This window comes from Coloeus monedula (genome assembly GCF_965178545.1).
Source record: "Coloeus monedula genome assembly, chromosome: 15".
NCBI lineage: Eukaryota > Metazoa > Chordata > Aves > Passeriformes > Corvidae > Coloeus > Coloeus monedula.
In genome coordinates, this window is record NC_138795.1 from 5593426 (window position 1) to 5617412 (window position 23987).

Genomic DNA, 23987 nt, shown 5'->3' on the forward strand with positions numbered 1-23987 from the left:
TAAGGTTAAAAAGTTCACCTAAATTTTTTTGTTCCTCCTACATGCAGTGTTTCCTAGTGATGTTTGATGTACACGTTTCATACAAGGTGCAAGGCTTCTAGAGTTTGATCCACCCTCTAGTTAAATGTTTTTCTGAGGTGTTAAACACTGATGCTTTCTCTGTTGGCTTGCTTGAAAATTTGTGCTCAGAAGGAAGCAGAGACAGCTGATAACAGAAATATGTATGATTTCCAAAAAGAAAGGGAAGAGGCTCCTAAATAAACTTGTTTATTTCCAGTCTCTCAGCAACAGAGCCCTGGATTTTAAAATAAAGGCAAAACCAGCAAAGTACAGTCCATGAATGGCCAAAAAAAGAATATGCTTAAGGAAAAAAAAAAAACCCAAACACAAAATAACCCTCCAAAAATCCCTGTACTCCTGGTAAGTCTCAAGAAGGCAAGATCCAATGCAATGGATCACAGACCAGCAGTACAGAAGAGCACCTGCACCCACAACACCCAGGGACAGGAATGGATTCTTTGTTAAAGCTGGGCTGTAAATCTGGCATGCTTAGAATCTGAATTCCCATGAGATAATAAATAATATGAAAGCGGGTACCCCATGCCTAAAGCCAGAGCTTTAAATTATTTGACAGTGCACCTTTTACTACAAAATCTCAGTCTGCTTCTAAAGGTAAAAACGTAGCTCCAAGCTCGCCAGGAAATGTCATAGCTTCATAAATTCTATGAACAAACCTTCTATTCTTGCAATTCCAGCAGAATTATTAAATCTATCAGCCACAGATGAATGTATCAATTTATCTTAATTTCTGAAAATACACTGAGTCTCTTTCAGTGAAAACTTCATTTTTCTGTTGCACAATGAAAGGAAAAAGGTGGTCTTTGCAGAGATTAATTAAAGCAAATTTATCCCTCCATAAATTACCATCTCTGGACTGAAATAAAACACAGCGTGTTTCAGAGGGGATAAGCAAACAGATGAATGAAGCAGTCTTATTTCCTGCAGATCAAGCAGTGTGACTGTCTGCTGTGGCACTGGAGACAAAGGGCTTGCCCAGCCACTGTCATCACTCTTGGAAATCAGCATTTTCAGAGAGGAAGAGGCTGAATGCTGCCCCTGCCCTTCCCACAGAGAATGAGCGCCTTACACAATTTCACTACATGCAACACCAAGATGAAATGGCTCTAACCACAGTGACACCCCCAAAGAGGGTGCCCTCACCCCTCCCTTCCTGCCACCATTACAGAGGACAAGGGACATCCAAGGTGACTTAGAGACTCTTGTGAGCAAATGATGGAAGAAAAGAATGTCTCAAAATCAAAGTCTTTTCTCCCTCTGTTTGCTGCCCAGTAGCACACGGGGTGTGTGTATGGCAACAGGGCTTGCTGAGGATTGATATCCTTTGAATTGCACAGAGGCGTGGAGATTCAGGAATCTGTTTTGTAAGAGATCAGCCACGACTTGTCAGGGGAGATGTGCAGAGTTTTAGCTGCTGAAACCAAACTGTGCACTACAGTAGCACCCCTGCCATCTTTTAGCCCCGTGCTGAGGTCAGCGGCATCCAGACACCTGTAAAATTAAATATTCAACCTCTGAAAGAAACCTCAAACAGAGTTTAAAATAGAAATCTTCACTCAGTTTGGTCCAGGCTATGGGAAGGATTCCCCCTACTGAAGAGAAGGCCACTTGCCTTCAGGGGTTTGGGACATTCTGCTGGGTTTCCCAAGTTGGATTTCAGAGTGCCATATTCCAACAGAACACAGGTACCAGCAGTCTTGGTGGGTTACAGTAGCATGTTACTCTTAGTATGCATTTTTGGTCAGCTGGCTAACTCTTAAAGCCCTCGACTGACCAGCTCAGCCAATCAGTCAGTAGCAGAACTGTTCCCAAGCCAGGCAGATAATGATCCGAAGTCATTGCCAGCAACAGTTATGACTCCAGTTGTTGAAGATTTCTTCCCAGGTAAGTATTAGCCTGGGTTCCTCACAACCAGGAGTCAGCTGGATTGATTACAGACAAAGTTGTTCTCCTCTCTGGGCACTCAAACTGAACTCCTGGAACTGGAATCCTTCCCTCAAGGAGGAGAGTATTTCACCATCTTTCCAGGGTGAGCCTAAGAGTCCAAGAGCTCCACACAAGCTGACTTCCCCTTGCTGCCAAGGGCGCATGCATCAGGAGCTGTGGCCACAGGACAGGGACACCCCAGCTAGCCCTGCTCCAAAACTGACCCTCAGAGCTGACTGCTCACATCAGCACTGTTTCTTCTGTGCACTACCTTACTACTCCCAGCTCTTTCACCTTTAGTCACACGCAAAAGCAAGGACAAGATAGATCATTCACATTCTGTGCCTCAGAACAAATTCTTACTTTTCAAAACAAAAGTAATTTCCAGAGAACATGGCTCACCTTAAAGGATATTTCATACTGCTCTCCTCCCCATATCTCCAGACCTGCATCATACCCTCCCAGCTCCCAGAACCACTTTCTATCGACTGCAAACAGTCCTCCAGCCATTACAGGAGACCTTAAGGAAAAACCAGACTCCATATTACAAAACATTCAAAGACACAGATCTCTAGCTAAACATTTAAAAAACAAAGCAAGATTTGACAAATATTCTTTTCACCACCCAGTGTTCCTGGTGCCTTTACAGCCCTGTCAAAGTTCGTTTTGGTTGTTTTGGTGTTATCTACTGATTTCCCACTTGCAAACGAGGAGGACCAGACCTGGCTCCCTTCAGAACCAGCCAATGCCTCTCCTCCAAACAGGCAGGAGTTGACCATTAAGTGACAGGACACAGGACACCACCTCTCCCCATGGGACCTGTATGCTGCACACATGATGCTCTGCCTCAGTTGTAGGATTAAGTCTTTGAGTTTGACCTCAAAAAGGGGTTTGTTTGGGTTATTTTTGTTTTGTTGGTTTTTTTAAAACACTGCAGAAGTATAAAAGCAGAACTGTCTCAGTGTTGACAAGCACAGCAACAGCAGAGGACAACTTGATCACAGATTTACTTCTGCAGTGCACTGCAATCATCAAAATTGCTGTAATTATTCTGCTAGGTTTTCTTCTTCCCCCACCTGGAAATGACACATAACCCACCTTTGGTTTGTTGTTTTTGGCAGAGCATTAGGGATACTAAGTTATGTTTGAAAGATCTCAGTAATAAATGACCACGTTAATTGTTACACATTAGAGTTTTCAATGAAATGAAATGTTAACTTCTGCAGGATTAACGTGGCAAAAAACAGCAATGAAAAGGAGAGTGTTCACAGCTACTATACAATGCATTTCTTTTAAACCAACAAAGCAAACAGCTGCCAAAAAAAGCAAGTAGCTTAACACCAGCTTCTGGCTTTTGCTATGCTGAGGTGTAAACCAAGTCTGCAGCGGGTGTTATTTCATTAGCTGGCTCTTAGCACGCTGTGTTTCAGTAACTTACTCAAAGGGATCACTGGGATCAGGTTTCTGCAACTCAGGAGGAATAGGGATCCTCTTGTAATACATCTCCCAGTCAAATGCCCCTCGCATTGCGTCTCCAGCCTGAGTCTCATATCCAAAGTGGTCATGATCAATAACATCAATCATAGGACAAACGATAGTCTTGCGGTTTCGGGCAATGCGATCTGAAGATTGGAGAAACACGTTAGAAAATCTGCACCAGTTGGTTCTCTTGACCATGAAATTACAAAAAAAGAGCATCAAAATGTGAAGTTGTCCAAGAATGACATAGCTTTCTTCCTCGTTGCTTCTCTCCTGAGCAGATGCTCCAATTTATATCAATTTATCTGCTACTTCTGCAATCATTGAGAGAAAAACATCAGGCACCCATCACCCAGAAGCAGAATGGGAAGACACAGCCACACTACCACAGAGAGCTGACTGCCAGGCTGAAACCAGACTTCTTGTACTCAGTCAGCAATCCCCATTTCCACAACTGACCAGGATGTGAACCTTTCTGTGCAGATCCAAATCCAGGGAATAACCCACTGCACCACCCAGCCCTAAGTGTCATGCCAGAATCTGGCAGGAAACGTTTCAGACTAATGGCATAAGTACTCTCAGCAGGCTGAAGAAATGCAAGTGCTACCTCCTCCCCTCCAACCTTTTCTTCCAACCAAATAATACAACACAGGATTAATTCCTGCATAAACATCTGGAATTTTAAAAATATTTTATTACTGAGACGGTCTCTTGTTGGAAGTTAGCTCTCAGAGCAAAGGCGATAAAATGATGTTTCAGCTTCCAAAACACATCTCACAGAAATCCTTTCTGTGCTTTAAAAATCAAAGCATCCTCTTTGTGTTCTCATTTAAATGGTGTTGGAGCTAGTTCTGTCCTCCCTCCCTGGGGCTCATAAAGCTGCAAATGTTTCAAACTATTGCCAGATATAAACTGTAGTGAAAGCAACAGGATAACAATCCATCAATCCTGAGGGAAAATCTGACTCTTTCTTAAATGTCCACTTGATGATTGTTGCCACAGCCTATTTGAGGAAGTCACACCTCAGAGAGCTCTGACAGTAGGGCTCTCACAGTAGGGCTGTGAAGGAGTTTGGTACCGGCCAGAGGCAGACAAGGTACCAGAAACAGACGGCACTGTCCCTTCTATTAGGCATCCTTAAAAAGAACTGACACCTCCTCAAAGATGAAGTGCTGCCTTGGAAGAGTGCTCATGTTCTGCAAATACACACCAGCAGCTCTCATTCACAAGAAGTGTTTTTCACAGGCTCACAGGCTATGAAGTTAAATATAGTTATAAAGCTACTCAAAAACTGTATGCAAAGATCTTTTCTGTATCATAAAGCCATTCCTCTCTGCAAGCTGTTGAATGACCATGTGATAGTTTACTCTTCTACCAAGCTGTAAATTATTTAAGATTTCATTTAACGAGGAAACAGAAGAATATGATTTCTGCTCTTTAATTAACAAAAGCATATGGCAGGGTTACTGCACAGTGCAGGACTCCAGAACAGAAAAAATCTTCCGTTAAACACTACAAGTTGCCAACAATTCACTTGAGTCTTGTGGTTGGTTTGTTCTCCCTTTTATGACATCCCATGTCTCTTTTATCCACTTACAGCATGAGGGGAAAACAACAGGTGGGAATAATTTCAACAACTCCCCACTCACCTAAGAGAGGTGGCAGCCAGTTGACATTGGCCTCGCAGTGGGAATCCAGGAAGGTGATGACGTCCCCGATGGCCACGGAGGCCCCCAGCATGCGAGTCCTGATCAGCCCTTCCCTCTTCTTGGTCCGCAGGATCCGCACGTTCGGGAACTGGGCCATGTAATCTTCCAGGCGTTTCTTCAGGTGTTCTGTATGAAAAAGAGACATTGGGACACTGTAACAACCCATTTCTTAAAAATGCAGTTCTGTCTTTAGCAGAAGGAGATGTCTTTGGAAGTATGGCCTCAACAGGTAACAGATGCAGTAACAGGAAAAAAGAAGTAAAAATGACTTCCTTTTAAAGGTCTAAAAATAACTGCCTAAGCAAGACTTTGAAGATGTTACAAAATCTCAGAAGCAATTAAACAGAGGAGAAAAAAAAAAGGAACAAAGAGTATAGGATGAGAAAGAAAGCAGCAGAGGAAGAGGAAAAGGAATAACAAGACAGCTAGCAGACCCTGAGCCAGGATTCTTGGACATTTGTGGAAAACCACTGTAACTTAGAAGAGACACAGGGGAATTTATTTTCAGAAGTAAACCACACTCAGAGCATTTAAGTTATGTTTGGTTTCTTCAAAACACACAACATAACCATCCACTCATGCATAAATAAAAACCAGGAAAAAGCCTAGTCAGACACCCCTCCAAGCTGCAAGACAGGCACAGCCACAATGTGTAGGGGGATGGCTTTGTTAAATGCTTATCAGAGGAGATTAGCATTTAAATACGGAAATATTTACACTACTGAACATGGACTGGAGCCACATCTGAATTAACACAGGCACTGGCAGTCACCATGATTAACAAGAATTCAAACAAGAGAGCTGCAGAGAAAGATCACTGAGTGATCAAAACAATGGACAGCTTGTTCCAAAGTGGAGATAAAAAGTTTGGTCTGCATCAAGAGAGAGGGGAACACAGCTGTCTTTACATCAAAGAGTGAAGCAGCAAAGAAAAACCTAAAAATAGGCTGAGCTGATGCTGGCCTCATCACTAATGGGTTGATCTTCTAGGCATCTGAAGTTTTGACAGCAAACCCCATTCAGAGGGTGCCAGGAATTGTTCATTAATGCCCCACACCACCCACTGCCATCAGCAACCCATGCAGGAAAGAAGCCTCACTAGCCAAAACTTAGTATGTTACATCCAAGCAAGTAACTTCTTAAAGTCTCACACAACAAAACTTGACTAGAGGCAATCACTGAAATACAAATAACCTCACAGGGTTATTTGCCTTCTGTAGAGAACATATCCTCTCCACTCTGTACAGCACATCTTCCTCAGCTTCCAAAAGAGGCATGAAAGGCAGGGGCTGGAAAGGCCAACAGCAGGAAAGTGTCCCTGAACAGGGCACCAGGGAGGCTGGGCATTGGAACAGCTCACTGAAAAGAGCAAAGGAGCAAATAAACTTAAGCTAGTTATGAGCTCTCCCCCTTGTGCTGACCTGGCAACTGTGAAAATGGTCAGAAGCCCTGTCATTACACATTCTGTGCCTGCTCTTTGAAGCAGCCATCATGTGCTTTCCTTCAGATATCAGCCAAATACACCTCCTTGCTTTTGAGGTATTCCCAGCAAGCTCTTTGCCCTGTTCAAAGCTTTGTTTAACATTCCCTAGGAATTTTTTTTCACAGATCCTTTTTCATGTTTTGCCTGACAAGTGTAATTGTCCCACAATATCTACATAGGTTTCCCTGCTCAATAGAGCCCTTAGGACTTCTTGATGTCTAGTGTGCTTTTCCCTCATCCTTTTCAGGTCTCCTCTGAATAGATCCTCTCAAGCAACCAGAAATTTTGTCCACTCAATTACAGATTTTTCAAATAAGGGCCTTCCACAGAGACTAGACATATTATTAGTGCAGCTGCCTTCCTCCTGAGGCAGTGGGTAGACTTAAAACGAGAAGAGAAGGAAAAAAAAAAAGGAAGGAAAGAAAAGCTACCACTGTTTAACATCAGAGCTCATCCCTTGCCATTGTTAGTCTGTCACAAAAGATTGTTTTATTGCAGAGAACAAACAATCCTCACTTCAAGCATAAATCAGCTAAACCCAAACCAGGATGCAGACCTCACTTAGTGTGCCCAAGACAAGATAAACACGGGAGTGGTTGCTGGTGCTCGTTATAATAAAGGAGGGAACCATCACACAGACACTCTCAGTCTGATTTCCCTAACAATAGCCAGAGATTGGTAATAGCAGAAGACACTTTGAAGATCAGACCCCACAATACTTACATTATCCAAGCCAAACCTAAAAAGCAGTGGGAAGTCTTAAAAAATCCAAAGCTCCAAACCAATGGAAAATATAGTGAGACTTTCTTCAGCTCTTTGATTAAAATGAGAAAATGAGACTCTGAAAGATCCCAGAGGTTTGTCTTCCACGTGTGCGCTCATTATTTCCATTTTAGCATCATCTGCCTTTCTGAACCGTTCTGGTTTGTGGTGCCATTTCATCTGTTCTGAGACCTGAAGGCAGCTGAAGTGACTCCTCCAGGGGTAAGAGCATGGCACACTCAGCCTGCTACCAAACATGAGATTGTCCTGGGATCTGCTGTCACACACACCCCAGAAGGTGAACACAGAGTCACTGAACTTGACCATATCAGTTGTGATGATGATGGCTGCTCTGCTACACTGACTGAGGACAGGGTGATTTGGATGTATGGATGAACAAGCAGCTAAAACCTGAGATTTCCCCATTTTTATTGTGCAACAGGGGAAAGGATGGCATTGGAGCCATGAAGTTTTCTCAGGCAAGTACTCTGCAAAGAGACAGCAGAGAGCCCAATTCACTGACTTCTCACTGCATTCCCTAAAGCTGGGTTTGGTTCTTCAGCACTTCTTTACTACACTTCCATAGTAGGAAAATACCAAAGCATTCCATGCTTGCAGTCAGGAGCCTGCTGCTCACTGCACTGGTAAGAAGTGCCTCACACATCAGGAATCATGTCCCTGATGGCTGGGAGAACAAGGAAAAGCTGCAAGTGCTCCCTCAGCACTGCTGCAGGGGACACACCTGCTGAGGGCTGTCCTGCAGCCAGAGTGATGATGCTCAGGTAAGCTGCTCCTCCCAACTGCTGCAGAAAAATCCATGTTTGATCTCTGCATTTTGTAAGATTAAGACTTCCCTATTGTGAACTGTAAGTGGGCAGAGTTTATTGCATCTGCTTTCCCTAACTGAAGAATCTCAGATTTCTGAGCAACCTCACAAGACACAAAAGTCAGTAAAATGTGCTTTTCAAGGAGATTTCTTATTTCCTTATCCTTGTGCTATTCCTGCCACACAGCCTGGCTTCTATGCACCCAGACAGAAAATAGTTATTTAATTCTATTTCAAATATTGTCCCAATTAAGACAATTTTTTTTCTTTTAAAAGAAAATTAAAAAAACCCCAAACAAGTGGCATTAACCGCTACAAAATTTTATGAAGCTTTAAAAAAATACATTATAGAATCTTGTCACACTGAGTAATTTTTATTACAAGGGCTATTTTCTTTAATGAAAGTTGTTAGGTGAACTGGATGGATTCCAATGGCTGTGCCTATGCTGGGCAAAGAAAGTAACACAGCCCAAAAATATAAATGAGAGTAAGATTATCTGCAGGTTAAAAACTAGGCTGGTAGTTTGCTAACACACTTTGCAATAAACGTGATGTACAGTGTATACATTAACAGTCCCAGTCAAGAACTGCCACTTTTTTTTACTTTGAGCTGTAAATAAAGCTGTGTGAAGAGAGCAGAAAAGCTTCAACAGGCAGCCTGCTTTACAGAAACAGCCCAAAACTTTCCAAAATAAGGCATTTTTTTCCCCTAGGTTAAATTTCCGTGGTGGTCTTACTGAATTTCTTCCTACCGGCCTCATCCAAGCAGAGCTGCCCTCAGATGCCACTAGTCTGGTGGCAGCGTGGCAAGGACTTTCCAAGACTGCAATTCCTCATATCCAGCTGACTTTTCATTCCAACATTGCACTCTGCCACCTGAACAGGCATCTAAGAAATTCAAAACCAAGCATATACAGAACCCAGAGGAAGACAGAAGAGTCCAAGGACCTCTTTTTTTTTTTTTTTTCTTTTAATGGCTTATAATCCCTGTAACAGCTCTGCAGTATTTGGCAGGGAAGAGAGTACCAATATTTGCCATATAAAAAAAAAAAACCAACTAATTTTAAGTACCAGCCATGACTTGAAACTATTATTATAGAGATTTATGTCCTGAGAAAGAACTATGAGTGAAATACTTCCCCTGTCCCGCCAGTGCAACATTTCATGGTTCATATGATACCATCAGCTTTGGTTTCTGAATTTTACCCTGTACAGCACATCTGCAGCTCCAGTGCCCCTGCCATATGTGTATCATCAACCCAAGCCAGAAGGAACAGCGCAGCAGAAATCAGAAACATTCCCAGACACCTTCCAAAGGTCCCTCTGCCCTACAGGATTGTGGCACTTGCTGAGGTGCTTTGCTTTAGTTTACACTCAGAAGCTTAGAGATATGAAGATGGGAGAGCCACTGCACTCTGAAAATCCAGGGAACTTCCCCCTCCCGCTGAAGGGCATGGGAGGACAGGACTGGAGGATCTGCAGAATTCCATTTTAGGCAGAAAAGGACCGTTTCCCTTCTCTGCAGGTTATTTTGGCTACTTTCCAACACCAAAGCCTGAAGTGCTACTGTGCATCTGGCATTTGTTTACAGGTTACCCCAGCCTGCCATCCCTACCCTCCCACACGCAGACACGCTTGTTTAAGACACGCTTGTTTAGGATTACAAATGAATCCATTCATTTTTACTTGGATACTCGGCCCTAACGTGCTGTTTAACAATTTAAGAACGAATTATACTTCTTCCTGAATCCATCACAATGTGCAAGCCAGGCCTCCCTGAAATAGAAGATTCTAAATCATTGAAATTAACTTTGGTGCAGATGAGTAATCCTTTGAAACAGCAAAATGTGCTGTTATCCAAACAGGCAGCACTTCCACTAGTTTTAATTTTCTTTCAATGTTTTCACGCTCTGATCACTGAAGTTGGTTGGGAGGATAATAAATTGATTTAACAAATGGTACTATGAGCACCAGTCTCAGTAATAGAAAATTGATTAGGCTGATCATAGCTTTCCAAGCTGAATCTATCTTACAAAGAGGAAAAGGTCTAGGAAGGGAGAGAATTCATATTTGTTGCTTCACTGATTACAGTTCTGGGGTGGACTCCAAAAGGGAAGGGGGCCCAGTTTCCACTGCCCATTCTGCATCAGTGCTGGGTCTCAGCACAACTTTACAAACAAAATCTCGGGGAGGAAAGGGTTTCTGTGCATGGGATAATAGCTGAATGTGTACCCAACTTGATAATACAGCATTGTTTGGACTTCAACAAAGATTAAAAGGGTTTGCTGAAAACCTTACTGGTTTTGTTCTCTTTCTAAATGGTTTAAACCCAAGCTTCTGTTTTAAGTACAATAAAGTGCACAGAAGTGGAAGTGTGGAGCCCAAGAAATAAGCCAGATTGTGAGTCAGTGGGGCAAAGACCACTGGTGTGAGCCTGTGCTGTGATAAACACAGGTGCATAAACTGCTGTCCTGCTTGTACCATCCTACTTCTTCAGCTTGCAAAGGGAACTTTCTCATCCCAACCCTGCTCAGGTATCCTTCAGGAGATACTAGTACTGAATGCAGAGACAAAGGTCTAATTTTAAAATGGAAACATTCACACTTAATGGCATTAGCATCTAAATACACCCAGACTCCAAGGAAAGTTTAGTAGGTTGCATTTCCAAGCAGGGAAATACACTGGGAGTAATCATCTCAGTTACAGCACAACCTCTCAATCTCTCAGGAAGGTTTGATTTGTAAAGGAGTCTATTCCAACTGCTTCTTTCTGAGGGAATCCAGAAAAATCCATTTACTTATCTTTCCTTCATGCTGTAAAGGTTTAAACACTTTTTGTTCCTCAGGAGCAGTGCAGCCAACCTGTGGAGTACAGATCACCCTGCACACTGATCTCCTGGCCAACCCACAAGATCAGTTTTTCCCCCTCTGCCAGAACCCATCTCTCCCAGGGGAAACAGTCAAGTCATTCTCATTAGCTTACTCTTCTCCCTTTCCATTTCATTAAATATGTATCAAGATTAAAGCACCCACTTAGGTTTTTCCCTCTTCTGTTGACTACATCTCATCTAAAGAGGGTATTTTGTGACTCTCAGTCATTTCCTGTTGATTGCTTTTAACCTCAGAGCTGCTGTGCTGGCACACACACACTGGAGAGCTGCAGGTTTTGGCCTACGCAGCCTCTGTAGCTGCAAAACAGGGGTGAATTCCTTGCAGTACACTTAATATTCAGCTCAAGTTTGATGTAGCCATGGTGACTGGCAAGGAAGGGCATTACTGTCCCAAATACTGCCTTCAGCCCAAGGAATCTCTGCGCTCATCTTAAGGCCACACCAGTAGCTTTGACTATCCAGCTATTTAACCAAGGGAATACCCACACTCCAAAAATCTTTAATTGCCTTGAACCTACACCATCAACTGCTTTCTGGGCACTGGAGAGACAAGCAGGGGTGCAAAAGCATCTCAGAAGTTTGTTCCAAAGCCTCCTCGGTGCCCAGGGATCTCTGTGCCAGGATACAGCCACTGCTGCCAGCGACGCTCTGCACGGTGTATCATGACATGAACCTAAAGCCTACAACCAACAGCAAGGCAGAACTTGCCATCATTTGAAGAGATGTGGGCAAATGAAGTGTTAAGGCAGTTCTTACTGAAACATTTTGGATCATATCAAAGCTGCAAGATTAAAGCCTTAAAAGTCACTGAGTTTTGCTGGGGAAAAAAAGAAAAGAAGATGCCAAAACAAACCAGTCCTCAGAGAGTTATCTTTGTACATGAATAGTGCTGATAGAGGGAAAGAACTTCTTGGCCTAAAAGTATTTGCTCTGTACAAACCATCAAAAAATGAAATACTCCAGAAAGAGCACAAGGATTGACAGAGAAATCTGCTCCAGACTTTTGTCTTGTTAGAGAACAGTCTGTTAGGCCCAAGATGCAACCCACTTGAAAATGGCTTTGATTTGGTAGGAATGCACCCCTTCAGATCCCACAGGCTCTGATCTCAAGTGTCTAAGTGTGGAAGAACAACTATGAAGCCTAAAATTAATAACAGGGAACTACAAAGTTTTTGCTTTGGCATTGCAGCCAAATTGGAATATTGGAAAATTAACTGATAATCCTTCAATCCTACAGTGATGCTCAAACATTAATATCCATGAATGACAAAGCAGAAGGAGTTTTGTCTTGTAGTCTGTGTCAGAGAACAGAAAACAATGTATCTGGCAAATGAAAAAATTATCAATACAGCTGCAGGGAGAACACACACGATTGACTTGCAGTAACAAAATCTGCTACACCAGAAGTATATTTTATAAACTCACACTTTACTCTTCTTCTAGACCTCTTCACCATCAGTTCCCAACACTGGTTTACTTTACTCATGAGAAATGCAGCTATCACAGTAAGTCAGTGACATCTGCTAGAAAGGTCAAAAAAATCTATTAAATCCTGAAGCACAAATCCAGGCCTGTTCACAGCTGTACTGATACCAAAACTAAGCCATCTTGTGGGCAATACCATTCTCAAGTAACACATTCATTTTATCTGGATGACAGGGCAGGACTGACAGCTGAAGGTACCTGCATTTAAATCTGGAGCTTTGGCTTCCCCATGCTCAGCACAGTTAATCTACTGTGTTCATGAGTGCATCCCTGTTGTGGGTAACAGGCAACAGAGGTCCTCAGGAACTGATGCTACACTGAGAGAATGGTGTGCATCTCTCTACTAAGAAAATATCACTACAATTAAAACTAGAAAAGGAATGTGGTTTGGTTTATCCACTTTTATTTTTCAGTTGACGCAGCATTTAGCTTCCAATTTTCTCAAAATGAAGAAGTTTCCACCTTTATCAAAGTCCCTGTGTGGAACAGCTCCTTTGTTAACACCACCCCAAATGCAGGTTTAAATAGCAGAAACTATGATTACCAGTAATAGATATCATATATGGGCAGAGGGTGCTTGAATCACATTTCAAATTAACTTCTACAGAGAAGCAGCTGAAAGCATTAAAATGCTGATTTGCACTGCAGCTGGCAGATATCTAGATTTTTGACTCCTAGCAGATGAGGACATGTACTTCAAGGTGAGTAGAATAAAATTAAAGCTGTTTTCCTGCAAAGTTCCTCTAACAGAAGCTGCATGTGTAGGGTTTCTTAGTAGCAAGCAATGCACTGAGATTTACTTAATGAGCTGTAATGGAAACTCTGCTTCTGAATTATTTATTTATTTTTAAACTTTAGACTGCCAGACATCCTTCACTACACAATAATTAGCTGAGAAAGAGGTCACAGTAAACTCGACCTTTTAAAGCCACCTCCTCTCCCTTCTAGAAGAATCTTTTAGCCGCAGCAACCAATCTTAGATAAATAAATACAAGATGATGAAAAGTAAACTAGTTAGTTAATTTAGGCTGTCACAAACAAACCTGTAGTAAACAACTACAACAGGCGCTCATGCCTCTTAAAACACCAGAGAATAAGCTTTTAATGCTCCCCAGCCATTGCCTAATGAACAGTGCAGGTTTTAGACATCCTTTTAGGAAGGCAATACATGAGTACAGACATTAAAGACACATTAAAAATGAATACTCAAAAAAGGGAAAACATAAAACTGAATCTCATCCACAACTCACTCTGATCCAAAGCAGACTCTGTCACTGTTATCTAAAGTATCCCACACCCACAAGACACTGCCAGAAAGGGAGAATAACAAATTACTCTCTTCTCATAAACTAAAATGGGACATCTGCACCAGATTTTATTTTATTGCTCCCCTTGGTGCCCACTATGGACAAGACTGTTGGTGAGTTCACAAATTCACTCCTACACCCACATCCCTGCTCTGCTGGGCTACCTGGGAGTCACGCTGCAGTCTGGAGAAGAAACTTCACATCTCTCCACCTAGAAGAACCAACCTTCTCCCACTTATCCAAAGGGAGATCTGTCTCACTGACTATTACTTCAAAGAAATTATTTATGAGTCTCAACAGACCTGAGATGGTCTCCAATGAATTCTGAAGACAAGGAAATACCCTCTTTATTCTGACTTAATTTACAAAAATAATCTTTTTATTAGTTGTTTGGAACAACAGTTACCACAACTTCTACAAGAGAGCTTGAAAGCAACACTTACAAAAAGGTTGTGGAAAAGCAGTTGGCCTAAAAGAAGCTTTTTCTTCTTTTCTCCATACTTTACTGTAAAAAGGTTTAAGATAAATGTATTGATAATTCAGCAAGAAAGGCTGTCATCACTTTGTCCTAAGCACAGTCACTCCATATTCTGAGATGTACTAACCAGATGCACTTTAGTGCATTTAAGAGGGAAAAAAAATTACTTTTACAGTGCATGTGCCTAAAGATGAAAAGATAATCTCTTTAGCTGCATAAATCCATTACTGTTCCATTTAAAGATCAAAAAGAATTCCAGTAGTAAACCTTTTTCTATTTCAGATACTAAGAACATGATTTCTTTAAACTAAGGCCTGGCAGATGTGGTTAATGGAACAGAGCTGGTTTTGTTGTATACCTGCTGCTGCACCAAATGACCATGAATCACCCCTTGCCTTCTCCCTCACTACACTACTTAGTGACTTCTGCCCTCCAGACCAAATTATGCTGCTCATGGTTCAGCCAAGTTGCCTCACTCACATTTGGTTTTCCATTCAGATTATCCTGTAACTCCAGAATTACTTGTACTGCAATATAAAGAGAGGTTTAAAATGTCACAGGGATTTATCTGTCAAGGGAAAAAGCAGGATTTGATTGTCTCCTCTCGGATTTGGGAAAGGATGGGCTCCAAGAATGTGTAAATATCCAGGGCAACTCCAGGGCAGTGCGATGGCACAACGGCGCGTGAGGGGAGAGGGCAAATGATGCTGGTCAAAACCCAGGGCTGAGATGACACTGCCTGGGGAAAACACTCCTTGGACTCCTCTACTGCAAGGCCTGAAAGCCCCTTGCTGCCTTTCAAAGATGAGCAGTGGCCACACACCACACTCCAGGCTCACGGTGCTTCGCTGCCTCCCAAACACCAAAGAGCAGCTCCAAGTCTGAGTGCACAAATCCTGCTGAGCACACACAGCTATGGAAAAAGGGAGTGAAAACGGGGAAGGAGTAAGAAAAATTTTTAAATGGTTGAACAAATAAATAGAACAGAATCCTAAAAAAAGTTTTCACAAATTAAGATGAGGTTCAAGGCAACTGGGTAGTCTTGGAAGATGAAACTGAAATCCATAACCTCCATAACAACCACCCATGGGAAAATGAGTTCCCATGCACATTCCTCAGAACAAAATTGTCTCCTTGAAATGCACTGCAGCCAAGGATGCATTTACACAGCCTTCTGGATAACCACTCCCTAAACCAGACCGTGCTTAATGTAAAAGCCAGAAGGTTCACTTTGCAAATGTTATTGTCATATTGGGTTAAATATATTCAAGTACCTGGGCTGAAAGCTGTTGTTGCCTCCCAGTGACAGGTGCAGATTTTGACTGGTTACTCTGACAAGGATGCTCAGTTTTTGCATCTTGCCACCATACAAACATGCAACACTGTAAGGCAGAGGGCCCAGGTGGGTTAAGACTTCCAGAACAACCCTGATGTTTGGAGACTGCAGCATTTTCAGTGCTGCCACATCCAGCTTTATCATTGTACCAACACAGTGCTTTGCATGTAACTCATGCTTTGGAGATGACTGATGCTGCAGTTCTCTTCTTCAACAAGGGACAACATTTGTTCTAAAACACTGTCATTTATACCAAAGTAATCTTAAAAACAAGTAAGAACAGGCTGTCACTCAATATGCAAATAATTGAATGCTGAAACGTGAGTTTTATGTGAAATCTAAGCACTTAGCCACAATCACTGATTTCTGTCAAGCTCAGACATAAAATAAGATAAACCCCTTGTGGTGTGTACCCTTTCCTGTGTGCACACAGCCAGCCCCAAGTACACCACAAGATGTTTCTTTTAAATGACATTCAGCAGTTTCAAATGTCTTGAAGAATTTTTAAATTTCCATTGCTGCAAAGGGTGAAAAGGTAAAAATCCTACCATGTCTGACATTAAGGCTGAAAAATCCATGATATCAGTTTGTTCCAGAAGCACATAAATGCAAACAATTAGTTTGTTTTAGAGGTATTCTTTTACAGGTGTTTCCTAGATAAGTTACAGGAGCTCTGCAGAAAAGGACCTGGGAGTCCTTGAGCACAAACTGAAGCACGGGAAATGCTGTTTAAGCGTAAGGTAATTTTTTAATTACTTTTTTTTTAAACTAGGTCACTGACAGTGTGACTGAACAGCAGAACAGGTTCCCCAGAGACATTATGGAGTCTCCATCCTTGGAGATTTTCAAATTTTGAGTGAATAAATAAGATCTGGAGAAAGCTGCTGTAGCTGAGCAGAGGGGTTGAGTTAGATGATCTCCAGATGTACTTTCCAAACTCAACTATTTGTAATTCTGCACCTGTAAGAGACCTCTCCTCCAAAACAAAGAGTTAGCCTTCTGCCTTTCACCAGGAGTACTTGATGTTACACTGCTGGGCTACCAAGTATGTACCAGGTGAAAAGCAAAGAACATTCTGACAAGCATCCTGCAAAGGGATGTGCCATCCTCTGTTCCTCCAGCTTAAGGCTGATCATTTATTAGTGAGAGACAGAGGACAGCTTTACATCTGTTCATGTGGACACAGAGACAGCTTTTACAGCAGAGGTGCCCACAAGCTACAAGAATTAGGTGGAGACCAACAATTCATTTCGTACAAGACAGACACTAGAGCTGAACAGCTCCATTTCTCATCACAGCAATTCAGGCTGCAGGCCCAGGGACTGAAGCAGACCCTGAAGAACCATGAACTGCCTGCCTGTTACTCGTTGCCTGCTATCAATAATAAAAGGCCATCAGAGCTGACAGAAGAACCTGCAGTGTTACAAACTGGCCTGCAATTCCACTTCTCTTCTCCTCCTCCCATTTCTAAGATAGAGTAGAACCAAACTCCCACTCAGCAGCATGGTAATTAGATATTCAAAAAGCAAACAAATTTCACATGACAGTACCCAGGAGAAAACTGATAAACATGGAAAACCATTTTAGTTTACTTGGGGCCATTCTGGTAACACAAGCTCAGAGGGATGTAATTAGTACCCTGCAAGCCAGCATATGAAAAGGCTTAATTTAACTGAGATCAGACCTAAAGAATAGCTATAGAAATTAAAAGTGAAGCCACTAATCCACACAGGACTGCCACAGCTAGGAGCTTTTATGGTCAGGAATTCTAGAGTGGTAATTCACATGGGTTGCATTCCAATTTCTGCTTATCCAGAAGGGCAGGCATTATTTTGGAGCACCCTGCAATAGCTGAGGTTCATCAAACCCGTGGAGGTCAGTCTGTGGCTCTCTAGCAGTTCTCTGTACCATGCAGGAAGAAGCAGCCAGTGCTAGGCAGGTTAATTCTTATTCTCCAACAACAGTTTGCTGAATTGGTGTCTCCCTCTCCAATATAACCTATATTCTTCTGTACAGAAAATCTCTGCAAGTGTTTTGAACTGGGAAGAAAGTTCTTACATCAGATATCTCAACCAAGTTTGTGGGGAAAAAAGCATTATAGCAGTCTTAATGCAATGCTACACTGATAACAGAGACTATTGATAGAGAAAGTAAAAAATAGCCCTGCAGTATTTACTCCTGTGACTAATGGCACGTGATGGAAAGGAGCTCCTTTTAAGCCAACCCAACCTACCAAGGGAATCCCCACAGAGGAAGATTCAGGAAGGTGACAACATGGTCTGCACCTCAAGGCAAGGGGGATGGAACCACCACACCGACTGAGCCCTCTGACAGGCAGCCTTTCCCACAGCAATCTGGCTGACATGGCATCCAGCACACAATCTGGGTGAGGTAAGGCTCTAGCCTTTTTTTAGATTTGGACCATTTGCATTCTACTGCAGGCATACAAAAAAACCCCCCAAATCCAGACAGCGAGTTGTTCCAGCACATTTTGACTTTCCAAGTACGAAGCAAAGGAAACATTTAAAAAACATGACTCGTAAAGCTTTTGCTGCTCCCTGTTAAGATTTGCTGTCATCAGGACAGCATTTTTTGGATGAAAAATGTTTATTGCTAAAGGTCACAGAGTTGTCTCTTTCAAACAAATTAAGCAATAAATGGCTGCTGACACTTCCAGATGATGATTCATCTGTCCAGGAGCTCCAGTAACACACAGCCACAGCTGCCCCTCAGGTTTGCTGCAGACCACAGCAGCCACCAGCTAACCCAGAAATCTGTCTTCACTCTCCTGTCACTCTGTTAGCCAACTTCTCAGCCCTCTTCGTAGACACACCAAAAATTCCTTACTCTCAAGCTTAAAACCAGATGAAAAACATATGAAAATAACATCTGTCAGGAAAAACACTGTTTGCAGTAGCCAGGTTTCCACACTTACTATTTCTATTATTACCAAAGTCCTCTTTACTTCATGTGCAGCAAAGATTCTCCATGTGTGAGACACAGGGATGAAAGAGACTGATGGATCAGCACCAATATCACCATTGTCAGAAACCAGTGAAACAGCAGAACAAGAAAGAAACCCTAGCAGCACCTCAAGGGCAGCTGGCAAACCCCAGCACATTTAACCCCAGCACAGGTCAGCACACAAGAAATACTGGCAAGAGAGACAGTCTCCTTGCCAGGGAAGGTCAAGGTACTGAAGATTATGCTTTAAAGAGTTATTAAAATTCTACAGGTCTGTTTAGACAACCCTCGAGTGAAAGGCCAGCATGAGGTACAGCAGAGATATCCTATGTTTTATCCTGTCAGAGTAACCTCTCGATAAAAAAAATGAATAATAGATTTTTTATTGAGTGATTATCCTTTCCATCTTTGGCTTTTCACTGGAAAAGGTTTATGGCAACTATTTACTGATCTCTTCAGGGAAGGAGATGACATTTACTGTTCATACAATGCCCCTCTGATCTCAAACGTGGCCTCTACTGTCACTATATCCAATAGTGATTCTATAACTTTAAAAGAAAGATGCTGCTACAAATTTGGGGAACTATTATTTCAAACAGAAGCACAGAATTCTTGCAGACAATACAGAATACTTTGCAGACAATGCAGAGGACCAATCATTTATGATTTGCAGAAAAAAATCAAGACATTTCTTCTCATTCTTTTTACTGCTCTCCAGTTCTGTGGCACAGCTGTGATGATCATCAGCTTGGACACAGAGTCCTTCTTCACTTGCCTTTTCTTATTACCTGCCCAATTTAATCATAAGAAACAGAAAATAATGCAGCAGTTGCCCTAACAGTCCAAACCCAAGAATGTGCCCTTTTCAAACGTATAACACGTCAAGTACAAGTTTTCCTGGAACTTCCACTCCTTCCTGCATTTCAATTTGATGCATTAAACTATCAATTCTCAGTTACTGGGTTGAAGTGTTTGTTGTTTAGGTTTTAGGCTTTTTGGTTTGTTTGTTTTTGTTTTGTTTTTTGTTTTTTTAAGCAATGGATAAGTTACAACCAGAAATTTGTAACCATCAGCCTTTCAAATCAAGATCATGTGATTAGCACTTAAGAGCCCTCTAAGAGTAAGGATCTATTTAAGCCCATTGAGGGATGTGGAAGCCAACCCCAGTGTGGTTAAGGAAGAAAAGTGCAGACACAGAACTGACAACACTGAAGGAAAGATGTTTCATCCTAACCAGTAATTGTCCCAGTGTGCAGAAATCAGCTGTGCTGGCAGGAAAATTCTGGTTTAAAAAAACCCAACCAAGAAAAATCCCCCCCTCCAAATAAAGAGAACCCCCACACCAGTTTTTATTAACACACTCTCTTTGCATGAGCGCTATTCTCTTCCCTTGACAATTCGGCTCACTGTCCAGCATCTGGAGTCTTTTATATCTATTTATAAATAGATGCTGCACACAAATGAATCTCAGCTACATCTTGCAACCTTTTTATGGAAGATGGATGACCAAGGGAGAAGAGTTTGTGTCTTATCAGAGGCAGGTGGAACAGAGAAGAGCAAGCTGGACAAACAGCACAGGTACAGACTGAGGAGCAGGGGAGGAGCCAGGAGGGCTCTCTTTCACTTGGTCAGGGCACATCTAAAGAACAAGGAAAACAGATCCACAGGAAACCAGAATTCATGACTTTACTTCTCTGAAAAGGAACCCATTCGCACAATTCACTTGTGCTTGCAGCATGAGCTTGTCTAATTTGCTTCTAGACTTCTAGAGTAGCAATAAAAAGACCTTGTCAGGAGGGTGGGTTTTCCTTCTCCTCACCTTAGCCTGAAAATCCTCTAAAGAAATACTTATTTCATGTAACATTGATTTCTCCAAAGTAGCATGCCTTGCTTGCAAACTAATGAGAGAAGAACTTTAGAGCAAATACTACAGCTGTTGGTAGCGTCTATTTGGAAGCCAGTATAGGTCAGAACACTAAATATTCACAAGCTTGTTTCCAAGCTCATTTAGGGGCTTCCTATATGTCAGGTTTCTGGAGATGTATCCTTTAGTATCTGTATAGAAACTTTTGCCTCACTTAAGTAGTATCAGTGGCTTGAACTCCACAGCTCATAAAGCTAAATAGTCTTAATAACTTTAAAGGAGAAAATACAGTTGCTACATCTGACCATAACCCCTCAAAGTCACTGTGCCCTCTTCAACCCCAGTCAGAGGATTTTCCATGGGATCTCTCCAGCTATGCAAGGTCTACACGATGGGGCATTCATTCCTCCTTCACTTGCCTTTTCTACCACAGCAAGGGTGCAAAACACAAGACAAAGCACAACTAAATTTGCATCAGGCACCATTTAAACGGTTCAGAGAAAAAGATCTCAGCAACTACGTGCACACATTGCTGCTGCAATGACAAGTGGTTGTTCCATTAATGGTGATGTGAGGTGCCAGTGACTCCACACCTCTGCATAGAGCACTTCAGCCCAGCCCAAAGGGACTACTCTGGGCAGTGCAGTACAAAATAAGGAGGGAAGTTCCCAGCAAGAGAGAGCAAGGGTTTGTATGCTGCACATTTACTTTCCAGGAGCAAAAAAATTCATGAGAAAGGCAAGCCAAATCATAGACAGTCCCAGGTGGAAACCTTTTATCAAGGATTCTCTTGTATGTTCTGTGTCCAGGGGAAAAAAAAAAAAAAGCAAGCAGAATGTAAGGAGTGAGCTATTCCTCTCTCTTGGCTTTTTTTGGTTATTTCAAGAATCAACATTTAACATTTTATGTTAAGGGCTACTCAGCCCCTTATCTGAATATTAAAACCAGCTTCCCTGGCTTTTCACATTGCCCAGAAGGCAGGACAGTCCATGTCAGCAGCAGCTAAACCAGCACACCCTGAATATGGAACACGAGGTTTTTTGCTTTCCGATGTACTAAAACAAGATTCCCCTGAGCTCTGCTGCTGGCAAGCAAAAAACCTCATGCAAATACATGTATTTGCAAGTGTATTGATCCCTTAGGTAGGGAGATACGGTGGGGATGTCACACACAAACCATCCTACCTCTGTCACTGAAGTCATCCACCAGCACGATCTCTGCCACCAGCTCGGGAGGGGAGCGGTTCAGGACGCTGTGCACTGTCCGGAGCAGGGAGGACCATCCTTCGTTGTGGAAGGGAATTATCACACTGGTGTTTGGGAGCTTCTCCAGGTACAGCTTGTTCTTGCAGCTGGACACAGACAGAGCAAGTCAAAAGGTGCTGCCAGAACACACCAGCGCTTCAATATTAATTACCAGCAAGCAACTTAGTTCATTCTTTACTCCTCAAAATGATGCAAAGTGCATTCATTTTCTTAATTTTGAAATAGGGGTAACGACTTCTTGCCTTGTAGGGTTGGTTTCAAAGTAGTTTAAAAAAGAAAATTCTGCAGTATGAAGTGCAGTGTTTACTTTCCTGCAGGTGCGGCCGTAAGTGGATTTCAAAGCTTGTTAAACAGGTAACCTCTAAGACCACACAGAGACCCAATGCAGTTAAAAAACACCCAGCGGCTCTTCGGAAGGGCCATTCCTGGAATCTCTTCCATTCCTGGAGGCCCCTGTGTCCAGAGCAAACCAGTGGTGGCTGTGTGAATGGAGGTGTGTGGAGGGTACAATGACAGTGCCAGCGGGACAAGCTGCCCTGTGCCCAGGAGCAGGGGAGGGAGGTCCCACGCTGCTCCCTGCCCCTTGCACAGCCCCCAGGCTGCTGTGCAGGCTGTGCTCTGCCAGCCCCCAGGAGGCAGTCACTCCGTGCACAGCTCCATGCACACAGGCAGTAATTCCTTCCCCTGGCTCCCGAAAGGGCAGATGGGAATGAAAGCGGCTCCGGCAGCGGCAGCTTTGTTCTGGACCTTTCCCAGGGCATGGAGAAGGACACACCTATGTTACACAAGCTCAATACATCTGTGCCTACAGGAAGTTACTCTGGTGCCTGTGTGAGAGGACAGTAACTCATTCTGGGTGTAATGAATTGTCCTGGGGTGCTGCCAAGAGCCTGCAGGCTGTGGCTGCAATGCACAGATGCAAGATGCAAACTGAAGCTGCAGGGACTGCTTTCATCCGGCCCTTGGCATTGCCATCCTAACCTTCTTCCAACAGCTACTAGCTACAGTCCTGTTCCAGTATGAACCAAGAGCTCTTGAATCTTTTCTAACTCTTCTTGAACTGGAATTCTCATTTTCTGACTAACTTTAACAAGTGGGAAACTTTAGCTATTAAGTTTAACCATTAAGTGTGGAGAGAAATTGCTTCCCTCCAGCTACTGTATCTACAATTGCTTTACAAGACCTGCAAAATTAGTGTTTAATATTAAAAGCCCTAGAGGCACTTAAAGAAAAATGTTACCGGGGAAGACATGACTGTTGAAACAAACAATTGTATGTGTGCACCAGGCAGATCCAGTACATGCTGTGCCCCAGCTCCTCGAGTCCCACAATTAACAGAAAGCAGAGGTGACACACTATTTGTATATTAAAGTCCACACATCAGCTCACACATCAGCTGCTTCTTTGTCCTTCTCCACCCAGGGCAGCTGTTGGGGAGAAGCCCAGCTGTGGCTCCAAAGCTTAGGGCAAGGCAGATGATGCATTTTTGCCCAGTACACCTTCTCCTCACACTCCCTGCTGTCTGCGGGCACTTCTCCAAAGCCTCTATTACCTCACTGGATGTAAGAGGCTCTAAACCACTGCTCCCTTCCTTCTGGAATACTCTTTATGGACTTGTGACTTTATGACTAGGTCTCAGCCTAACGTTGTTATAAACTGCCCTCATCAACCTCTCAAGTAACACAAACCATACCATTTCATGTATAGCTTTTTTACTGGGCCCAGCGAATGCACAGCAGACCTTTCCAGTGGTGAATTCCTTTAGTGCACACCCCCACTATGGGTAACCCTGCTCCCTGCCCAGCTAATCCCAGCACCCATGAGGCACAAGCAGTTTATCCTCTCCTCGAGGCCCCCACAATTACAGCTTGCTATGCTGGGGGAAAGGATGTGTCAAGCAACAAGCAAACCACTGCAGCAGCACCATTAATCACAGCTTAAGTTGTTGGTGTCCCAGACACTTCACTTACTAGTTTTAACTGGGGCTGGAGTTAGAAGTTTCACTTTTTAAAGAAGTTTAAATAGCAGAATTAACACTGAGTTGGCAATTTCAGGAAACACTGAGGCATGTGAGGTAACACATTAAATCCTCAGATAATGAAATACTGGCATTGTCTGATGTTTAAGTTCTCAGA

General features: G+C 42.7%; 1 protein-coding gene across 1 annotated transcript in view; it reads right to left on the reverse strand.

The window, feature by feature from the left end:
* GALNT10 (polypeptide N-acetylgalactosaminyltransferase 10) overlaps positions 1-23987 on the reverse strand; it is an 80142-nt gene that overhangs the window by 15413 nt on the left and 40742 nt on the right. Inside the window, exons 4-7 of the mRNA XM_082291275.1 lie at positions 21772-21938; positions 5133-5318; positions 3443-3626; positions 2407-2524 (exon numbers count right to left, since the gene is read on the reverse strand). Of these exons, the coding sequence (XP_082147401.1) occupies positions 2407-2524; positions 3443-3626; positions 5133-5318; positions 21772-21938 (655 nt within the window). The remainder of the gene's footprint in view (positions 1-2406; positions 2525-3442; positions 3627-5132; positions 5319-21771; positions 21939-23987) is intronic.